This window comes from Neofelis nebulosa, chromosome 2, assembly GCF_028018385.1.
Source record: "Neofelis nebulosa isolate mNeoNeb1 chromosome 2, mNeoNeb1.pri, whole genome shotgun sequence".
NCBI lineage: Eukaryota > Metazoa > Chordata > Mammalia > Carnivora > Felidae > Neofelis > Neofelis nebulosa.
In genome coordinates, this window is record NC_080783.1 from 212,780,528 (window position 1) to 212,802,431 (window position 21,904).

The 21,904-nt window shown below is 47.5% G+C and overlaps 1 protein-coding gene and 1 long non-coding RNA gene across 4 annotated transcripts in view; one reads left to right on the forward strand and one right to left on the reverse strand.

Moving 5' to 3' along the window:
- LOC131505447 (uncharacterized) overlaps positions 1-7,622 on the forward strand; it is a 51,124-nt gene extending 43,502 nt beyond the window's left edge. For both annotated transcript variants that reach the window (XR_009258400.1, XR_009258399.1), the window contains 2 exons: positions 3,292-3,442; positions 4,089-7,622. This is a non-coding gene — a long non-coding RNA (uncharacterized LOC131505447). The remainder of the gene's footprint in view (positions 1-3,291; positions 3,443-4,088) is intronic.
- Positions 1-17,912, reverse strand: part of PDPN (podoplanin) — a 28,530-nt gene extending 10,618 nt beyond the window's left edge. For both annotated transcript variants that reach the window (XM_058719010.1, XM_058719009.1), the window contains exon 1: positions 17,584-17,912. In XM_058719010.1, the coding sequence (XP_058574993.1) occupies positions 17,584-17,650 (67 nt within the window). In that variant the 5' untranslated portion in view covers positions 17,651-17,912. The remainder of the gene's footprint in view (positions 1-17,583) is intronic.
- Between the last annotated feature and the right edge of the window lie 3,992 nt (positions 17,913-21,904).

Here is a 21,904-nt window from a genome sequence, read left to right on the forward strand (position 1 = left end):
TGCTGGGGTGGGGGTGGGGCCAGCGATGGGCTCCCACCAGGATTTATGACTCTGGTGGTAGACCAATGTTGAATGTAAGAGGGAGATATCTCTTTGCCAGGCAAGTTGTCCTTATTAAACACACACACATGCACACACACACACACCCCTATACCCCTTTTCTTCCCCTTCAGGTTTGAACAGTTAACAAATCATGAATTTTACAAATGTTGTCTGGAGGCTGCTTAGCAAAACCATTTACTATATGGTACCTTCCAACTTTACAAAACAAAACACACTTGCTTTAAAAAAAAAAAAATCAAGTACTGAATGAAGTTGGTTTGAATTCTTTCATAGAAAGTTCAGCTCATTGAAAGCGTAACTTGATAAAAAATTCCTTCTTGTTCTTTTCTATTCTTGGCCCACAGAGCCAAGCACTAAAATCGCCCTGAATAGACAAAGGGCGTTTTATGAATGACACTCATGATTAAGATGCATGGCTTTTGTCTCACTGCCCTGGCGTTCTTTTTGCTCCATGGGAAAGTTGATCTTTAACAAGGGATCTTCAATTGTCCCTCGTATTATTTTGGCGGCAGGCTTTCCTGGGTGAAGAGTTCCTACCAGCCCAGCTGCCGCGTTTCCAGTCAGTGATTGACGCCCCTTTCCCTTAAACGGTGAAATTCAAATCGTGTCTTGATGCCCTTCATCTCGGATTCTTTTTCCTCCTAAGACACGTGTGTGCGCAGGCAATACCCACAGCTGTTTGTATAAGCGCAGTGAGGAACATACAATCACAGGGTCAGTTCTGCTGCCGTGTACCCTCATGATCTCACGATTCCAGCCTCACCCAGGTTCACCCAGCCTGGGGGTCAGAATCAATGGAGGTTTCCAAAGACGGTGGCAACCCATCCATTTGCTTTGGAATTTGTGCGTAGGTGTTATTCTTTCAAGAGCTCGGCCAAACTTTATATTACCTATGAGACGATGTGATAAATCCATTTCACCTTGAGGTTCTTAAGCTTGAGAACAAGTAAGAACTGAGGAGATGTTTATTGGCTTGAAAGTGCTAATTATGAATCACTTTTATCTTTGCATGGAAGCCCGACCTCTCCAAAGGAATTCTTCTAGTTTACATACAGTTAGGGGAGGGCCTTTCATTTAAAATATCTTAGAATTTAGATGCAAGGTAAATCATGCTGCTACTGTAATAGTAATAGTCCCAAGTTCTTGGTCAAAATGTTTTAAATAAGTGTTTTCAATCTTCTGGTTTTATGGACATTCCTGATAAGTGGGGAGTTCTTTCATTTATCTGTTGGCCGTTAAAAATATCTTCTCTTGTGGCCATTTTTCTCTTATGGCACTCATCTTTTTTACAGTTTTGTAAGTGTTCTTTATACCTTAGGAATACATCCTTTGGGGGCACCTGGTTGGCTCGGTTGGTAGATCTGGATCTCAGGGTCATGAGTTCGAGCCCCCTGTTGGAAGCAATATACTCTTTTTTTTTTTTAAGGTACTATCTTTTTAACAAAAATGTTTATTTATTTATTTTGAGAGAGAGAGTGCGTGCACATGTGTGCGAGTGGAGGAGGGGCAGAGAGAGAAGGAGAGAGAACCCCAAGCCGGCTCCACACTGTCAGCCCAGAGCCCTTATGGTTTTGTTCTTACACTTCATATTTCTATTTGCCTTGTGCTTCTTTTGAAGTCTGATGTAAAATGGGGATGTAATTTGATTTCCCCTGAAAGATGGGCCGGTTGTCCCAATAAACTCTCCTTCTCCCCCTGCTTCACAAGTAGCTCTCGCTGACACAAAGGTCTTCTTTCAAGTACCGTGTCATGGGCATGGGAGGGAGCTTTCAGTATAAGGACCAGCTGCAGTGGCTTGGGCACTGCCATCTGCCCCTTCTTCCATGCCACCCTCTGTGTTCAGATTCTTTCCAGAACCGATTCCGAAATCCGTGCTCCCCTTACCATCGGCTCCCCCTTCCTCCTCATATCAGCTAACCGCTGCCGGATGAAGTCAACGCCACGGGTGGAGGGGTGTAGAGAGTGAGGAGGAAGGGTAGACTACTTCAACAGAAGTTCATCGAGGTCTTTCCAAGTTGCATGTTCTACTTAACGTGGGAGGCCCAGCTTTATAACGTCACCCTCCCCCCGCCCCCCACCACATTTGTGCAGCCACGTAGGGTTTATTTGTTTATTATCTTTCGGCTGACTTTATTCCAAAATGGCCTTGTGGGTGAGTTGCACTGGCATCATTGTCCCCTTTATCAGACGAAGAAAGTGAGGCCGACAAAGATCTCCCCTTGACCAAATTCTACTTAGGTGTCCCTACCCATCCTTGCAAGAGTCTTGGTTCTTTCTTTCTTTCTTTTTTTTTTTTTTAACGTTTATTTATTTTTGAGACAGAGAGAGACAGAGCATGAACGGGGGAGGGTCAGAGAGAGGGAGACACAGAATCTGAAACAGGCTCCAGGCTCTGAGCTGTCAGCACAGAGCCCGACACGGGGCTCGAACTCACAGACCGCGAGATCATGACCTGAGCCGAAGTCAGCCGCTTAACCGACTGAGCCACCCAGGCGCCCCACAAGAGTCTTGTTTCAACAAGAGTCTGAAATCAGCTCCCAACTGACCAAGTTCTCCATCCCCCACCTTTGATGTCTAAGTGGTAGGCCTGCCTTGAGCAAGAATCCTGTCAGGCCAGTTTAGCAAGAACCCCCTACCCTTGATGTGTCTTCTCCATAATTGGCCATTCACTGCCCCCCCCCCCCAACACACTCTGCTCCTTGCTTATAAACCCCCAGCTACCTTTGCTGCATTTCCAGCTGAGCTCTATTTCTCACCCCCCCTTGGGATAAGTCTTGAATAAAGTCCTCCACCTGTTTCAACAAGTGTCAGAATAATTATCTAACACTGGAAATTAAATGATTTGCCTGGTTCACCTGGTTGGTGAGCAGACACAAAGCCGTGTGTTGTGACAGCTCATCCGTGTAGTAACCAACACAACAAAAGACATCTTGGTGCCACCGTGGCCACGGTGGCCCAGAAAGCCCGCAGCCCCCCACCCTGGGTCCTGACATCCTTCCTCTTCAGCCCCCATCCTCTCATAAATTATAATCCTGGTTGTCAGAAGCAACTGTTTCCTCTGGCATCACACATCCTCTTATGAAATCCCATCTGGTTAGAATCTTCCAGTTTGACTTGTGCAGGAACCAGAATCTCAGCTTCCTCAAATGAGTCCCTTCGAGGACTAAGCTTTCAGAAGTGGTGTAGAAGGAAGGTGTGACCTGCTTTATAAGAGTGTGACTCTTTCAGCAGCTCTCCCTTGCTCTGCAAATGAAGGCGGCAGGAATGATCAAGACTAGAATCTTCCCAAGGCTCACCTGTATATCCCCCCAAATAGTCCATGTGTACCTACTATGTGTTGGGTCCCATTCTGGGCACTGGAGACAGAGGAGCGAACAAGGTGAGTTCTCTCATGGATTTGGGTACCATCAGCGGTGGTGGGGGGATCCTTCCAACAAGCAAACAAGGAAAACCTCAAGATAGCTTTCTTCCACCCCCTTAGATATGTCCTCAAAGGGCACTTTCTCGGGGAGGCCTTTTCCCATGACCGAAGGGAAATTCCCTCCCTCCACACACCCTCACACATATACCACAGTACTCAACCTCTCATGCTGTAGATCCACTAACTGGCTGTCCCACTAGAATATAAACTCAATAACGGCCGTTTACTTCAATGTCCCCCCTTGCCTAAAATATCCGGTACACAGGAGACACCCAGTAGGTATTTGTTGAATGAACATGTGAACTGGGCACAGGAAGAGCCGATCTAATTAACCTGGAAGCCGAGAGTGAGCCCGCGGCACCACTCACTGAAGAGACAGAGAGTGGTCAGTGGGGCTGGATGAAAGAAGCAAGACTGAGGTGTGGAGGGCCAGTCGGGTGGGATTTTCCTTTCAATCGGAGTGTGAGGGGAAGCCAGAAGATGACGTTACTGGAGTCGGAATGCCATGTGAAGGCTGGTGGTGGGGGCGGGGGGTCTATCAAGAATGGTGCTGGGATCTGACTGAGGCAGGGAGACCACTCCGGCTACCCGGCTGTCCCGGCAGGAGCGGCTCACTGCTTGCACCAGGGCAAGGGGAGAAAAACAGACAGGTAATGGCCGGGACGTGTCTGAAGTCATCACCCACCAACGATCAGAAATAAACACAAAACATCGGAGCCAAGAATTCATTTTAGCATCTGTGACAGCTGCGTTGAGAAACAGCATTCAGAGTATGAATGGATGTACTGACTACATGATGCTGAGTCTTTTACTGGACTTCCCCTTGTTTCGCTAGGAGAGCCACGAAAGTCCCCTCCCTAAGTTTAAGAGCCTCTGTCTGGTTGCCATGTCCACATGAGGGAGAAGCTCCCGCTGCCCTCTTTCTGCTGACCTGAAGCCTCAGAAGCAGACAGCTGGAGAAGCGGCCTCCACAGCATTTTATCTTGAAACAGGAAAGTTGATTTTAGAAATAAAGAAGCCACACGCTGAGCTAGCCTCGGGGTTTCCAAAGAAAACCCGCGGTGTTAGCCAACAGATCAAGGCAGTCTTTCGTGGTCCCTGGTGTGTTCCACCATCTTGAGCTGTTCCAGCGTCTAAATGCACAAGTAAAGCCTTTGAACATGGAGAAATACGTGGCCAGGGAATGGTTTTCGTGGCCACTGAGAAATCAAATGCCCTTTTTTTTTTTTTTCTTACATCCTAGGAAATTCTGGTTTTCCCCAGTAGGGTAATTACTAAGCGATTAATTCTAGCATTCCCCACTCCCTACTTACATTTAGGATGAAGTAATGCTTTTAGAGAGAGGTCAAAACATCTACTTGGAAAACAAAAGCAAAAAAAAATTAAAAAAAAAAAAAAAAGCCTGCTTCTGTTCCTTTGCCCAGACATAGGCCTCTGCATATCACTTTTCTATCATTTCTCAATGCTGTGCTCCGAAGCCTGAAAATAAACACACCCAGAGCTGTGGAAAGGTGCCAACCTCCAACATTTTCTAGCACCCTGCAGACCACCCACAGTGATCCCCAGATACTCAGATCTTCATATGGTTCTTCATCTCAATTCAAACGGCCCCAATTTAGCTGTTTGATGTTATTCCCTCAGTTTCTGCAACCAGAAGAAAGGTGTTAGGACTTAGCTTTTATTCACCACATCTTTTGAGTTACTCCTCCCGTCCTACGGGCCAGCCCATCCTCTGACCCTTGTAAAGGAGCCTTTCCTTGGAATATTGAAAACCACTTGCTGACACGGAGCTGTGCGCCTGTGCTCAGCTCCTGGCAGACACTGGGTTGTGCTCAGTATAATCACTGATGTGGCAATGGGTTCCCCCTCTAAGCCACCCTCTCCTTGGACCCTGGTAAAGTGCTTACTGGATCAAAAGTGTGGCCATGGAAAATCTAGGCAGCTCCTTGAAGGCTTGGCCCTGCCACTCGGTATCCCACGGTGATTTTCCTCCAGGTGGCACAGTGCTACTTAAAGTCCACACTGCCCCATGGTCCCAGTGCTTGGCACCGTGGTAAGCCTTCAGTAGATGCTTGTGGACCAACGGTTGGAAAGAGAACACTGACACCCAAGTAGGACGTTTCTTTTGAATTATCCCTTCCATGACCAAACCCTGCTACTGTCCACTGTACTTCCCTCAAGAGTTGTTGAATACCTTCCCCCTTCCCCCGAACGTGGCTGAAAATAGGACAATGCCCCTCCGAGGAAGAGCTCTGTGGCTTTGCTGTTCAATCTGTGGTGAGCAGCAGCCTGCTGCTCGGTGTCTCACCCTGGCAGTCCCTGCAGGCCCAGACCAATGGCGAGGGGTAACCATCCACTGTTAGCACTGGGGACCGGTGCCTCCCCCGTGAAATTCAAGAGAGATGTGTCAAGGCTGAGATCACACAGGTATCACTAGTTCCTCTGAAGAAATCAGAAGAAATGCCACACATCAAGATTTGGAGCAGAGTTCCTTGACTTTGGAGATGGGGCCCCACAATGCCCCCAAAAGAGGCAGAATTCTGAAGAGCTCTGTAGCTGAGCATGGGCAGTAAAAGAAGGGAGAGGGGGCCATGTGGCTGGGGACTCATCTTTCAATTCCATAGCAAGGGCTCACACCCAGTCACTGGCAGGTGAATAGAACAGAACATGCAGGCCATTAGACGTGACACCAGGCTCCCAGCCACCTGCCTTCTTTCTCTCACCTGATGGGGGAAGATCAGCTGAGACCCACTGTGTGCCCTTCACAAATCTTCACAGTTAGTCTCCATGGCTATCTGAGAAGCAGGTATTTTGTTCTATTTATTTTTCAGTCCAGTGTAATTAACATATAGTGTTATATTAGCTTCAGGGGTACAATATAGTGATTCACAATTCTATACTTACTCCGTGCTCCTCACGATAAGGGTACCCTTAATCTCCCTAACTTAGTTCACCCATCTTCCCACCTACCTCCCCTCAACCATCCATGTGTTCTCTATAGTTAAGAGTTGAGAATTTGAGTTTATAGTTAAGAGTCTTTTGGTTTGTCTCTTTCTTTGTTTTGTTTCTTAAGTCCTACATAAGAGGGAAATCACATGGTATTTTTCTTTCTCTGACTTATTTCACTTAGCATTATACTCTCTAGATCCATCCATGTTGTTGCAAATGGCAAGATTTCATTTTTTAGGGCTGAGTAATACTCCATTGCATGTATTGCATATATACACCACATCTTCTTTGTCCATTCATCTATGGATGGACCCTTGGGCTGCTTCCATATCTTGGCTGTTGTAAATAATGTTGCAATAAACATAGTAGTGCATGTATCTTTTCGAATTAGTGCTTTCATTTTCTTTGGATAAATACCCAGGAGCGGAATTATGGGATCATAAGGCAGTTCTGTTTTTAACTTTTTGAGGAACCCTCCACACTGTTTTCCACAGTGGCCGCACCAGTCTGCACTTCCAAGGAGGTAGGTATTGTAATAATGGCTGCTATTTTTGAATTTAGGGGAAAATGTACAAACCGTGGTGCCCAGCACGCTCTCCTGATCTTTACAAAAGCCTTGCAAACGAATGTCATTCTCATTTTGAAGCTGAGGACAGCGACCCTGAGAGTAAACTGCCCATGTAGCCAGCAAGTGGTGACGCAGGGATTAGACATCGGATCTGTCAGACTCCAAGCCCCGCTCGAGCCACCTTCTCACACATCCCCCATGTATCCTGGTTACTTTCCTGCAGTTCCCCTCATATTCCCTCTACTTCACGTGGCAAGGACTGGGGTGGCACTGAAGCAGCTCCCTGGGCTTCTGGATGCCAAGGGCACCCGAAGTTTCATCTTGTGACTGCACTGTCATCTAAACCCCACCTAGTCTTCTACCTGGCCCCGGTGCGAGACTCCTTCCCTTAGAGCCTTCCCAAGGTGACAAGAGAAAGTAATTCCTCTGAACTAGCACAGGATAACACCGACACTGGCTACTTTTTCTCTGCTAGCATCTATAAGCTTCCTGAGGGCAACACCCCCTTCTGCTGGAGGTTTGCAGCCTCCCACCCACCAGCGTGGCCTCTGTGAGCTGAATGAATACATGAATATCCCCCCTTTTCAGTGTTCACATATCAACTTACCGACTCACCACCGCCCCACCCCCCACCCCGCCCACCACAAACAGGGCCCAGGACTCCTCCAGCGTTAAAACTGGATGCTGTTGGTTACAACCTCAACCAAGATTACTCAGCCCGGGGAGAGGTTTTCTCTGTTGACCAAGAGCAGAATGTTCTCTGTAAAAGAGGAAATGAGTTCAGCTTGGTAAACTGGAATCAACACCTCCGTAATAACTTTTCTGGAACTAGCTGGGTCTGGCGTCCCGTTAGAAAGGCCACCTCATAGTGAGGACTGTTGAGTACTTGAAAAACCAAATGACTAAAAAACCTGCTTTAGAAGTCATGCCCCGGAGCAGTGCATCTCAACTGCGTGGTGGACCCTTTGGGAAACACTCGCCATCTGCTCGGAAACTGAGCTTCTGATTCACTCAAGGCTGTCAGCTGAGCAAGCCCTGATTTTGCAAGAGTAAAAAGAGAAGCCCCTTTAGATCTGACCTCACCATCTACCCATGCAGCTTGCAGACAGCCCAGCTGTGCAGCCAGGAGGACGAGGCCTTGCAGGAATGTGCAGAATGTGGCTGTGTTTCCATTAGCTGCCCTCGGCCTTGATCCTGAGCCTGGCGGGGGAGTCTGAAGTGTGCTTCGGTAGATTATTAAAAATAATTGTTCTCAGCTGGTGGGGGGGGGCAATCTCTTCTGACCCTCCTTGCCACCTTTCTCCCCTTGTTCTGATGAATGGGGAGGAGTTCAGGCAGCAAACTGTGTGTCCAGGGTTTATTTCTGATGCCATTTTGATGATCTCCTCAGGTACCCATCAGATACATCAAACTGGATGTCCTACTATTACCTCAAAGTCACTGCGTCTAAAACAGAGTACACAAACTTGAACTCCTTCGTATAACATTGGTTCCAAACTTATCATCCCTCCAACCTGATTTTTTTGTATTTCTATCACCTGCCTCCTTGTCATTTCTGCCCAAAGTTTGGATCACTGTCTTTCCTCCCTCTTCCTCCTGACAAATGTTTACGATGCACCAACCATATGTTCTTTTAAGTGCTGAGTAAGGCACGGATCCTGCTCTCTTCTCTAACGGGCAAGAGGTGTATACAAGTAACTAAAATACAGTGATGAGAATAGTCAAAGCAATCTTGAAAAAAAAAGAAAAATCAAAGGAGGCAGACTCACACTTCCCAACTTCAAAACTTACTCCAAAACTGCAGTAATCAGGACTGTGTGGCATTGGCGTAAGGACAGATGTACACAACAATGGAGTAGAATTGAGGGTCCAGAAAGAAATCCATCCATTTATGGTCAATTGATTTTTGACAACGGTGCCTGAGTAACTCAATGGGGGAAAGAATTGCCTTTTCAACAAATGGTTCTGGGACATCTGGACAGCCACATGCAAAAGAACAGAGTAGGATCTCTACTTCGTATCACATATAAAAAGTAACTCCAAATGAGCCAAAACCCTAAATTTAAGATCTTAAACTATGCAACTATTGGAGGTAAAAATAAGAGTAAACCTCTGTGACCTTGGATGAAGCAATGGGTTTTTAGATATGACACCAACAACATAAGCAATAAAAGAAAAACGAGATAGATGGGACTGCATCACAAATTTTAAAACTTGTGTTTCAATGGACACCATCAAGAAATTGAATGGGAAGGATATTTGTGATTCATATGTCTGATAAATGTCTAGTATCCAGAATGTATAAAGAATTCAACAGGGACGCCTGGGTGGCTCAGTCAGTTGACTGTTTGACTCTTGATTTCAGCTCAGGTCACAATACCAGGGTTGTGGGATCAAGCCCTGAGTTGGGCTCCACGTTGAACATGGTGCCTGCTTGGGATTCTTTCTCTCCCTCTCTCTCTGCCCCTCCCCTGTTCACGTGTGTGCATATGCTCTCTCTCTTTCTCTCAAAATAAATAAACATGTTTTAAAAAGAATTCAACACTAAAAAGACAACTCAATTTCAAAATGGGAAAAGGATTTCAATAGACATTGCTCCAAAGGAAGATAGGTTAATGGCCAGCAAGTGCACGAAAAGATGCTAAATATCGTTGGTCAATCAAAATCACAATGAGATACCACTTCATACCCATTAGGATGGCTTCCATCAATAAATGAAATGAAACAAACAAAAAACCGAAAATAACAAGTGCTGCTAAGGATTGGAAAAATTGGAACCCTTCTGCATCGCTGGTGGGAATGTAAAATGATGCAGCCACTTAGAAAACAGTTTGCAGTTCCTTAAAAAGTTCAACATAGAGTTACCATATGACCGGGCAATTCTACTCCTAGGTATATCCCTGAGAGACATGAAAGCACATCCACATAAAGATTTGTGCATGAATGTCCACAGCAATATTACTCATTATAGCCCCAGAGCGGAAGTGACCCAAGTGTCCAGCAACTGATGAGTGGATACGTAACAGACGGTATATCCGTACAATGGAGCATTATTCAGCCACAAAAAATTAATAAAATTCTGAGACACACACACCACAACAGGAATGAACTTTTGAAATCATGCTAAGTGAAAAGAAGCCAGGCACAAAAATCCACATAGTGTACAATTCCATTTATATGAAATACCTAGAGTAGGCAAGTCTATAGGCCTAAAAAACAGATCAGTGGTTGCAGGGGGTGGGGGGGGGGGGTGACATGAGAAATTCCTAAGGGTTTGATTATTTTATTTATTTATGATTTTGTTTTTAATTTTTTTTTTTTAATTCTTGAGAGAGAGAGAGAAAGAGCATGAGCAGGGGAGGGGCAGAGAGCGAGGGAGACACAGAATCCGAAGTAGGCTCCAGGCTCCCAGCTGTCAGCACAGAGCCCGATGCGGGGCTCGAACTCATAAGCCAGGAGATCATGACCTGAGCTGAAGCTGGACGCTTAACCAACTGAACCACCTATGTGCCCCATTATGATTTTATTTTTAAATAATCTTTATACCCAACGTGGGGCTCAACCTCACAACCCTAAGAGTCACACGCTCCACCGACTGAGCCAGCCAGGTGCCCCTGACTCTTCAACTGGAAAGGGTTAATTTTATGATATGTGAGTTACCTATGGATAAAAAAATGTAAATAGTGTTGTGTGGTTAAGAGGCGAATAGTAAGAACGCAGGAAATGAGGGAAGAGTAAGAAATCAGGAAATACTGAGCTACAAGTCAGTAGCTGGCTCTGATTCCCCCAAATCTGACCTTACCCCCCCATTCTGTTGTTACCACACTTAGTCTCTTATCTCCTGACCCCCCCATCCCACCCCACCCCACTGGTCCCATAAACTAGATTCAATCCCATATGGTTCCTGTCATCATTTTTTTTTTCTGACAACTGCTAATTCATGGCCCACCTCACTCCCATTTGCGGTTACTGCCTATTGCCTACAAAAAAAGGTCCAACTCTCTCACTCATCAGGGGTTCGTCCTTCTCCCTGACTTCCCTTCCTCCAACACCAGTGAGCCTCCATGCATCTTCCCACACAAACTCCAGGTTGTTCCAACTCCCGTGCATTTGCTCAAGCAGTCTCTCCTGCCTGGACTGCCCTTCTCTGCCACCTTGTCCGGCCAATCCTACCATTTTTCACAGTCAAGATCAATTCCCATCTGCCCCATATGGTTTTTTTTTCCAACTGTTGACAACCACAAGAATCTCATCTCCAGACTCTGAGCACATAATGGTTTGTGCTGCTCAGGACATGCTGTTTTATGTTGTCTTGTAGGTTCTTTTTACACTTACACAACACCCACTTGTCTTGCTTCTCTCTGTGAGCTGCGATCCTGCTTCGTGTTCCTTCTTTCACTCTTAAAAGTGTTTTTTTTTTAAATTTTTTATTTTTTATTTTTTTTAATTTTTTTTTTTAACGTTTATTTATTTTTGAGACCGAGAGAGATAGAGCATGAACAGGGGAGGGGCAGAGAGAGAGAGAGAGACACAGAATCTGAAACAGGCTCCAGGCTCTGAGCTGCCAGCACAGAGCCCGACGCGGGGCTCGAACTCACGGACCGCGAGATCGTGACCTGAGCCAAAGTTGGCCGTTTAACCGACTGAGCCACCCAGGCGCCCCTTAAATTTTTTAAATATGTTTTTATTTATTTTTGAGAGACAGAGTACAAGTGGATGAGTGGCAGAGAGAGAGGGAGACACAGAATCTGAAGCGAGCTCCAGGCTCTGAGCTGTCAGCACAGGGCTCGAACTCGTGAACCACAAGATCATGACCTGAGCTGAAGTCGTAGGCTTAACCAACTGAGCCACCCTTAGCTCTTAAGTTCTTTTTTTTTTAATGTTTTTTTTTTTTTAATTTATTTTTGAGACAGAGAGAGACAGAGCATGAACGGGGGAGGGGCAGAGAGAGAGGGAGACACAGAATCGGAAGCAGGCTCCAGGCTCTGAGCCATCAGCCCAGAGCCCGACGCGGGGCTCGAACTCACGGACCGCGAGATCGTGACCTGAGCCGAAGTCGGACGCTCAACCGACTGAGCCACCCAGGCGCCCTCTTAAGTTCTTAATAACATGTGTGTCCTATAAATATGTAAAGGGGCAGGACCATGACCTTCAGTTTGGTACCCCAACGCCAGCTAGCTCTTCAATCTGAAATATGCATCTAACAAATACCAAGTGATGTTGTTACTGTAAGGGTACTTGAAGAAACCAATTGGCTGATTTTCTGGGTGTCCTTGGAAGCCTTGAGCCCAAGTATGGGTGGGTGTCGCGTTGAGTGGCTAGGAGCATGGGTTCTGGGCTTGGGCTGCCTGGATTCAAGTCTCGCCTTTGCTATTTACTACCTGCCTGTGTGTGTAAGTAACTGAACCTCTCTGAGCCTCCTCACTGGCCTATGAAATGCAAATAGTTCTTACCTTGTAGGTCTGCTGCACAGATTAAATGAAGCAGGGCTTGGAGAGTGCTGGAAATTGCTAAGCACCCAGTAGAGGTTAGCTGCTATTACATAGTCACTGCTGTTACCACCACCCAACCAGAATCCAGTCCCTTGGCTGTATAGATCCAGAAATTTAATCTTACTATGGGGTGATCCAACTCAGATGATACTGTTTCCCATCAGCCAAATTCACAAGAGGCCAGGAAACCAAATAGTTTATTTCCAACAGGAGACAGCTTTCCAACACCATACACAGCATGCCCTTCTCAGGAGTGAACTACCTGGGATGCTGTTTGGTGTGTATAAAACAAAGGCAAAGGGTGGGGCTCTTGCGTGGAGTACATTTCCAGACTGTGATGGAACAGAGGTCCCTGATTCACCATAGAACAGTCACTGTGACTGAGATCAGAACACCCATGGCCACCAGATAGGATCTCTTGCATACTAGCTGTAAACAGGATTACATGTGCCTTGCCTGACTCACAAAGCAGTCACTCAATATGTACTTGGTAAATAAATGAATTCCTTGGGTAGGGCGGGTTTACCGTCATCAAATCCTCATCACTTTTCTCTCCCTTTCTAGATTCTCAGCAAACTGACACCTTCTTCCTCAGGCAGGACACTATTTATCGATAACAGCCTTCAATGCTAAGTTGCGTCTTATTCTCCTGGATAGAGACATCGTAATGAATTGCAGGAAAATACTGCATTCTCATCACATCTTCTAGCACCCCTTCCCTGCTTCCTATCTGTTGTCTGTGTAATTGACAGTACTTTGCATGCTGTACACGTTAACAATGTCAATGTCATTCATTACCCCCTGTGTTCAGTGATATTCTCTCCACTGCCTGGGGCATTGGCAGCTCTATCCCCCGGACCCTGGTCGAGAGCCCATCATCCTCCAGAAAGATGATTATCCTTTTGTTGATTTCCCCCCACCCCCTGCATAAAATTGAGTGTTGCCCCAAACAATTTCAGTCTGCAAGCTCCCCAGACAACTAAGTGAATGAGGTGCTCAGATCTGCAGACTTCCTTCTGGACTCAGCGTGATTCCCCTCAGAGGGCAAACCCACCTCCTCTGAGCAGTTCCCCAGGCAAAGGCACCCAGCCAGACAAAAAGAAGGGAGAGCCTGCCCACCCCTGTGTGTGAAGCCCGAGGGAATTCTTGCCTTGGACTGGTCCCCCCACCAGGCGCCAGTGGTTGATGGGCCCTGGAGTGGGGCAAGGAGGAAAGAAGCTGTCACCTCATTTTCCCCACTTGCATGAAGTTGGCAGAATTCCAGCTGTTCCCTAACCTGGCTCTATCCTGTAGCCCTCGGATCAAATGCCTGATCTCTTTCTTTCCCCCAAAGTTTTAAGAAATCAGTAGGGAACGGATTCAAAATTTCAATCGAGGTTGCTTCATTTCTTATCTTCCCCCCACCATGGGAATCTATCAAGACTCATCTTGATAACTGTTGACTTGGCTGTAGGAGGGCTCCCCACCCCGTGCCCCCAGTCATTTGATTCTCTTCCAACAAATCGCTCACGCTGGGGGTTTCCTGGAGGGGTTTCAGGGTGGCAGGAATGGCAAGGCTTCCTTCGAGAGCCTTGCAGGCTCTTATTCAGATTATTCAAATGAGTTTCACCAGGGTAGTGCTGGGCATTTGGGTCTTTTGTCCTCTACATCCTCCCCTGAAACATTTCCACAAGTTGTAACCTGGCATGCCTGTTCTTGGAGCCTGAAATATGACAAATATTCAGATAAGCCAATGGAATTTAAAGCACAGGTCCGTTGCTCTGCTGGTGAAGACTTCAGGGAATGCTTTGTAATGTTAGGTGTGCCTCTCCCGAAAGTGCTCACAGCTCAAATCCAGTACCTGGCCCTGTACCAAGCACTCAGGAGATGCTCGATTACCATATGGGGAAGGAATTAATGAATCCTATTTCAACGTACTGTGATGTCTTCATTCTTATAGGAATATTATAGCAAGTATTTAATATAAAGGACTTTTTATACCTTTATATATATTATAATATTATGTTATATATTATATATATTTATATATAATTATACAAATTATATAATTATATAAATTATTTAAATTTATATATTTGTATATTTGTATATTTATATATTTAAATTATATAAATTATATAATATATAAACTATTTAAATTTAAATTTATATAATTATTAAAATTATATAATTATTTATATATATAAATATATAAAATATGTTTATATTTATTTATATTATAATATTATTATATATATATTCATGTTTAAGGAGTTTAAAATGACACAAACCTTCAATTTCAAGTTCAACTTTTGGTTCTTATGTGGTTTTGTAATGTAGTGAAGAGAGCCTGGGGTTTGGAGTTAGACCCATCTCGGAAACCCAGTTCTGGCATATTCTGAAGATAGTGATGTATAATTTAAGGAGTTGCCATGGTTAAATGAGGGAACTATGACATTCCTAGCACGTGGCGGGGGTGGAAATGGGAGAGAGGTGGTGTCCTCCCCACTCAGCCAGACCACTCACTGTCACGCCAAGGTTTGGGGGCTTTACAATTCTTTGGTAGAGAGTTGCTCATGGACCACTCATTTTAGAGGCCAGAGAAAGAGAGGAGTCGTATACCTCCGCTCAGCCAGGGTCCTGCCTTATCCGCCAAGTTCTGACTTCGCCTTCTCGCACTTGGATCCTTCTTAAAAATGTGTTTTTTCTTTCCATTAAATGCTATTTTGGATCTCACACACCAGTGTAAGGGATAGACTTCCCTCGCGAAGACTCTAACAGACCTGGTGTTTATTAAATGCTTGATAGATGTCTTTAAGTGAACAGAAACTCTCAGCAACTCATGAAGATCTCAGGGCCTCTGAAACTCACTGCCAAGAGTTTCGGGGAAATCACAGGGAAATTTGTTCACCGCATGATTAATCCTGGGTCGATTGGTCCCGGAAAAATCACATGTGGGTCTGTAGCAAGCAGCAGCCTGCAGAATTTTACAAAAGAAACCATACCGGATGGGCCCCGGAGTACGTGTTTTGTATGAAAGTTCAGAGTGAGGGCGGGGCCTGACGATCCAGGAGAAGGCCAGATGTGCGGACAACGGTACTCCTCTGGAGCCACTCAGCTCCAAAGACGACGACACATAGGACCAGAGTACAAAACTGAACCAGATCATACAGCAGAGGAGGGAAACCCCGTAGGGAGTAGGATCCTGTGAGAAGGATAATAAAATTCATCCCCATAATTACCCCCGGCCCAACTCCGCAAAAGGACCCACAATAGCTCAGCTCAATGAAGTTATTCATCCATATTCACATTGCCTCAGTCATTATCCTCAGACAAAACCCCTCCTGGGCCTCAGCTGCTCGAAGGCAGCCCTGCAATTCAGTGTCCACACACAGCTTGGGGCAGGAGGGGGGGTGTGGGGGTGGAAGGTGGGGGGGGGAGGGGGTGGTGGAAGGTGGGGGGGTGTCTGCCGTTAACAGATTTTTTAGTACCGACTGTGCTGGTAGTTTTTTTTGCTTTGTTTTCTTTTCTTTTTTCCCTTTCTTTCTTTCTTTGTTGTTTTTTTTTCCAGACAAGGTTTACAGAGGCCTAAGTCAGGTTCACGCCTCAGGCAAACCCCTCCTTTAAAGCACCTCTGACATTCAAAAACTGGCGTAAGGATAATTACAGCCAACCCTTTCCTAGGAGGAAACAGAGGATGCTGCCTGGCTGTTGCCTTCCCTTAGCTAAATTGGGATGAGGCTCAGTTTGGGGGTGTCCCACACCTTGGCCCGGGGGGGCACGAAATGGTATCTTCTGCACACTGTGTCGCCAAAAGGGAAACGTAAGTGAAGAGCAGAGCTGTGTATGTTCCAGTGGAAAGAGAAGTTCCAAAGATAGGACCTGCCATGAATAGCCCACGGCCCTGTAAAAACAGTTGCTCAAGTCTCTCTGAAGCAGACGGCCTGGCACAGAGTAGTACACCCTGTATAATTTCCCCAGGGCTGGGTATTATTGTCTTCGCGCGGAATTATAGCTGCCTAGGTGAGGTCCACCCTCCCACCAGCCACTCCTCCCAGAAGGATTTTTTTTCTGGTACGAAACCTTCCTCTAGCCTCCATTTGGAAAATACAAGAGTTTATCTTTCAGCAACCTCCAACTCCAAAGATCACGAGTGAGCTTACAGCTCCTCCAGCCAGTATTTAGTGAGCAGCTACTTCATGCCGGATGTGGTTTTGGCCCTAAGGATCGAGACTAGGACAGAGCTCTGTTCTCCAGAGCTTATATTCTATGCGGGGAAACATAAAAATAAAGTGGATGGAAGAGTCCGAAGAGGGAAAGGGACGGGGGAAGCATAGCTGGCGGGCAGGCGGAGCCCCCACCAGCAGATCTAATGCAGTTAAAGTCCTAGGAGACGCCATTGGTGTTGGCCAAGTTCAACACAGGGCCCCAAACCAGTTTATGCCTCAAGGCTCACAACAGTCCTCCACTGCCCCACGCTACTCAGGAGCCCTCCGCTCAGTCCTGCTACACACAGCATCCTCTCCATGGAGGGTAACTGACGCCTCTTCCAGACAATCCCAATGATGGGGGTCCCCGGGGTGTCCAACACGTTGCGCACAGGGTGTAAGACCAGGCGACCACCAGAGGGAGACCATCGCCCCACAGGGGAGTCCTCCCCACCCCAGTACTGCTTAGTGTCCCTCCTGATACCCAGGGCCAACTTCTTCTGAGGCCATGTGCATTCCTCCCATGCACAGCCCTATAGGAAAGCGCAGCCCAGCCAGGGGCAGGCTCCTTGCCTCTAGCCTTCTACCCTAGGTCTCATGAGCTGAGCAGGGGGTGGGCAGGAGGTGGCCTGCCCTGCAGGGACATCCCTCTCTGCTCCCCACCCCTGCTGCCCGTGGATGCGGGGTCTCCTCCTCGCACCCTGCTCAGCCATTGCTTTGGGACTCGGCACCAGCTAAGCCACCGTCTCTCCTTCCCGGGGTTCCTCCAGCCTCGCGGGCACACGCACACTCCCAGCTCCCCTCTGCTCTCCTGGGCAACTTCAAATACCAGGCCCAGGCATTCCAGCAAGTCCCAGCTCGCGCTCGTCCCCACCCTGCCGGAGCCGTTCTGCTGGGTCTTACCTCCTTCTGCCGGGATCCAGAGCCAGGCGCTTCCCAAAACCAAGAGTAGAACCGGCACCTTCCACATCTTCTTGGTTGACTGGTCCTCTTTGGGGCCCGTGCAGCTGGTGTCTGTGCCAGGGGAAGATTAAAAAGCCCTGCAGCCAGAGGCCCTCGCCCAGTGGAACCAGAGAGTAGAGGCTGGAAGGCGGGGAGCAAAAGCCTCAGCGCGGGAGGGGTCCCCGAGCTTCCTTCCCCCACAGCAGCGGAGGAGCAAACTTTGCAGTTGGAAACTTTGCAGAGTGAGAGCGGAGTCAGCATTTATCTCTCCCGAGGAGGGCGGGGAGCAGCTGGCCCTAAGGTGGTCCCAGTCCAGGGCTCACTAGGACCGCCCTCTGCCTCTGTTTGGCTAGCACGAAAGCGATGACCTCAGGCCAGGTTTAAAGTTACAGGGCTGCAGCTGTGGGGGGCTGCCAGGGCTTGTGGAGGGCCCTGAGCCCCAACAGGAGGGAAAGGGGACCCAGGCAGTGAGCAATTTAGTTTTTAAAATATTTTATTTTATTATTGTGGGGTGTTTTTTTTGTTTTTTGTTTTTTGTTTTTTGGTTTTTTTTTGTTTTTGCTTTGTTTTAGGAGTAAGGCACAAGCCTACGTTTTTCTTGTTAGGAGGAGTAAACTCTTCCTTGTGTGGCCAATAATTTTAGAACCAAGCATGGGATTGTTCTTGCAAATATTGAATTTGACGGCTTTCTTCAAAAGTGGCGGTCCTCATCTGGGTGGGCCCGGAGGCGGATCGGGCTGGTAGATCGTGCCTTGTCTGGGGGACCTGAGCAGGTGGGCTCTGGGGTCCTGGCTGCCTGAGAGAGATGGTGGGGACTTTCGGGGACTCCCTGGCTCTGGCAGTTTTAGAAAAAAGGCTGAGTTTGAGGTCTGCTTCTCCTCCCTTTGGATGTAGCGCTGTGGTGCTGGACGGACGGACAGATGGACGGCCGTGTGCCCTGAGTGAGGTGTCGTAGCCCAGGAATGTCAAAGGCCCCACCTGGTCACCAAATCTGTGTTCACTTCCAGCCGACACTCATCCTTTTTAATCCTGGAATTTGGACTCATGATCCCTACTTTACTGGTTTAAGCCGTTTCTCAGGTACTGGATGTTAGCAATAGGCAAACTTGGTGTGTGTGTGTGTGTGTGTGTGTGTGTGTGTGTGTGTGTTACTTTTCTTCCTTCTGAACTGTAGACGAATGCCCCAAAGCTCCTGACTGGTATGAAAGTTGGTTATTTTCAGATCCTCATCTCCAGACCCTGATTCCAAATTTATTTTGTCATAAGAATCACAAGGGGGAGGTTGCTTTAAAAGCTCAGATTCCTGGGCTCCACCCCCCAACTCCTTAAATCAGACCCTTTGGGAATTCACTTGTTAAACCAGTGTAGAACTTTGTCCAGAGGCCTCGCTTCTCAAACACCAAGGTGACACGCCTCAGTGCTGTTAGATGCAGGTGGGCTTCTGAGGGTCTGGGGTGGGGGAGAGTCCACATTTCTAAAGGTCTAGGCAATGTCTTATCCTGGGGCTACAAGATAGGAGCTGAAACCTGACCTAAAGAGAGGGAAGGGACCCTGGGTCAAGGGGTTGAAAAGGTAAAGATAAAAGGGATAGAGAAGATAACCTGACTGCCTCTCCCATCTTGTTAATAGATTATTATTACTGCATTACCAGGAATGTTTGTTCACAGACTGAATGATACACGTATCATCTGTTGAGCCTGTTAGATGGAGAAAAGATGCAAATCCACTCTAAAGAGAGAGAAAGAAAGGGAGGAAGAGCCCATCTTCACTTGGGAACAGGGGTGAAATGAAGCCTGTGTGGTAGGGATGGGTTAAATTCAGCTAGTTTGGAGTGGGGCTGGGGCTAGGTTACTACTCAAGGAGATGCCCCTCTCCCCACCCCCACTGCCAACCCTCTCCCCAGGGATGTGTCTAGATTCTACAAGTTTGGTCACCCGACCTTCTGGTGGATGATGGAGGAGGGAGGATGTGATAGAGAGTTGCATCCTGTTGGAGGCCATCCTGGGGACGGGGGGAGGGGGAGGACCAGGGGAGTCTATGGACGTGGTCTAGGTGCTGTTGGTTTGAGTAATTGGGAAGAGTGGGCTACAGAAGCTGGTGAGGGACCTTCCTGAAAACGCAGACAGCACAGGAGAGACAGGAGATGCTGTCTCGGGCACAGGGGTAGGAGGCAGAGGTCATCTGAGTGACTCAAGGTTGGGCCAAGAAGCTGCAGTGAAGCATAATGGACCTGGCAGCCTGAGACCAGCCCAGATGAGGGGAAGAAGGAAACAAGTAAAGTACATGCTGGAAGATGCCTCCAGTCTTTGAAATAGCTTGTGCTCCAAAAACAGTGACTGGTAAGATAATAGTGACATTTTCTCTGTTCACCAGGAACCAGAGCCCTGTGTCACTTAATCTTCAAAATACCCCTTGGGTTGAGAACACTGATAATACCCATTTTGTATATAAGGAACATGTTTCCAAAGGGGTTTCCAGAACAAATATGCATCAAACTTGTGTGAGGACTGGCTGGTTAAAATTAAGACACTGAGGGGCGGGACGCCTGGGTGGCTCAGGCAGTTAAGTGGCCGACTTCCGCTCAGGTCAGGATCTCACAGTTCTTTAAGTTCGAGTCCTGTGTTGGGCTCTGTGCTGACAGCTCAGAGCCTGGAGCCTGCTTCGGATTCTGTGTCTCCCTCTCTCTCTCTCTGCTCCTCCCCGACTCGTGCTCTGTCTGTCTGTCTCTCTCTCTCACAAATAAATAAGCATTAAAAAAATTAAAAGAAAAAAGACACTGAAGGGCTTCTGGCTGGTTCAGTGGGTGCGTTGGTGGAGTGTGTGACTCTTGATGTTGGGGTCCTGAGTTCGAGCTCTATATTGGGTGTAGAGCTTTCTTAAACATAATTAAGGGGTACCTGGGTGGCCCAGTCTGTTGAACATCCGACTTCAGCTTAGGTCATGATCTCATGGTTCGTGGGTTTGAACCCCACATCAGGCTCTGTGCTGACAGCTCAGAGCCTGGAGCCTGCTTCGGATTCTGTGTCTCCCTCTCTCTGCCTCTCCCTGCTCACACTCCATCTCTATCTCTGTCAAAGAATGAATAAACATTAAAACATTTAAAAAAAAATTAAAGGTTCAGTTACTGATCTGGGCCCCACTCCCCAATTTCTCATTGTAGGTCAAGAGTGGGGCCCAATCATTTGCATCTCTAACAAATTCCCAGGTGACACTGCTGGCCCTGGGGCCCCTGGTTTGAGAACCACAGGTTTAGAGAAAACGCAAACAGTCCCGGGGCACCTGAAATGAGTGGGGGAACCGCTATCCCTCTATTGCAGGACTTGAGCCTCTTGATAGTGCTGTCTTGCTTAAGGCTCTAGAAGGAGAGGTCCGTATGTTGCTTTTAAGGAGCACAAAGCCCCCCGCCCAAGGGTGGGGTACCACAACGCACAAGAAGAAGATGCCAGGTCAGAGCACCTGCCATGGGACCCTGAACCATGAGGTTGCTGGAGAGAAGCTGTCAGGATCTCTCCTGCTCCCTGCATACTCTGAGGCCTGTCCAGAGCCCCGGAGCTTCCCCCATGCTGCCTGGGAAGACCTCTCAAGCGTCTTCTCTTGCTTCTCAACACACACTGCTCCGGGGCCAGGATACCACCTGAAATGGTAGCCGATGTCAAAGGCACCTCTGTGACTCAGGAATAAATCACGCACTTAGGTGTACGAGCTGGATCCAAAATGTATTTAGCAGCAAGGGGATGAGGCCGGGGGTGGGGAAGGCGGGTCGGGAGTGGTGTGGGACTGAAGGAACGCACAACAGTTTGATTTGCTGGAAAGAGCCTCAGTGTTTTCGAATCAAGCTTCAGCTCCATGGTGGCCTCTGGCCACACAAGTCTCAGTTTCTGCTTCTTTAAAATGGGTGTGTTACTCCTATTTTGGAAGGGTCTATGCACAGCCACGAGTGTGCCTGCTTTGATTGCCACGATGGCTGTTTCTGCCAGGCCCTGCCTGGTTCTCAGCCTCTTGAGTCCTCCAGTGCCCGCCTGTGCCCACCTGTGCCCACCAGCCAGCCCCTACGTCAGAGGTTCTTGACATGGGCCCGATGGAACCGGTTCCTTTCCACCTTAGGACACCCAACTGGATCAGTACATGGGGACCTGGCATCAGCTTGTTCTCTGTTAGGTCCAACCCTCACCTTGGGCCTTATTCCTAAAAGCTCTCCTGGATCCCTGTCCAGCTCCCTGGGCCCGAGGACCCCTCTGGGAAGTCAGATTATCCCCCCATTTCTACCCAGGAACTAGTGTTC